Source organism: Eimeria mitis, genomic scaffold, assembly GCF_000499745.2.
Source record: "Eimeria mitis Houghton genomic scaffold, Emh_scaff2613, whole genome shotgun sequence".
Taxonomy (NCBI): Eukaryota; Apicomplexa; class Conoidasida; order Eucoccidiorida; family Eimeriidae; genus Eimeria; species Eimeria mitis.
In genome coordinates this window covers 7,047-7,396 of record NW_013570953.1, presented here as the reverse complement: position 1 = coordinate 7,396, position 350 = coordinate 7,047, and the positions used below count along the sequence as shown (strand labels likewise).

Below are 350 nucleotides of genomic sequence, written 5' to 3'. Positions count from 1 at the left end.
GCTTTTCTGCTTCGGTAGCTTGCTGCTGCTGCTGCTGCTGCTGTTTTTGCTTCTCGTCTTTGGTTTCTGCTGCAGCTCCTAACTGCTGCTGCTGCTGCTGCTGCTGCTGCTGCTGGTGTGCAACAGCCGCTAAGAGGGCCTGCGGGGCGGAGCGCAGTATCTGGCTTCTCTGTATATGCAGCGACAGTTCCTTGGGGGGTAGGGCCCCCACAGGAGCAGCAGCAGCAAACGCAGCAACAGCTGCTGCTTCTGCTGCATCAGCCTGTTCAGCCCCTCCCGCCCCTCCAGCAGCAGCACCGCCACCTGCTGCTGCTGCTGCAGCTGGAGCTGCACCAGCAGCAGCAGCAGCA

At 61.7% G+C, this 350-nt stretch overlaps 1 protein-coding gene across 1 annotated transcript in view; it reads right to left on the bottom strand.

The window, feature by feature from the left end:
• EMH_0056270 (nucleoporin, putative) overlaps positions 1 to 350 on the bottom strand; it is a gene marked incomplete at both ends in the record, with an annotated part of 6,638 nt that overhangs the window by 383 nt on the left and 5,905 nt on the right. Inside the window, one exon of the mRNA XM_013497341.1 lies at positions 3 to 350. Within this exon, the coding sequence (XP_013352795.1) occupies positions 3 to 350 (348 nt within the window). The remainder of the gene's footprint in view (positions 1 to 2) is intronic.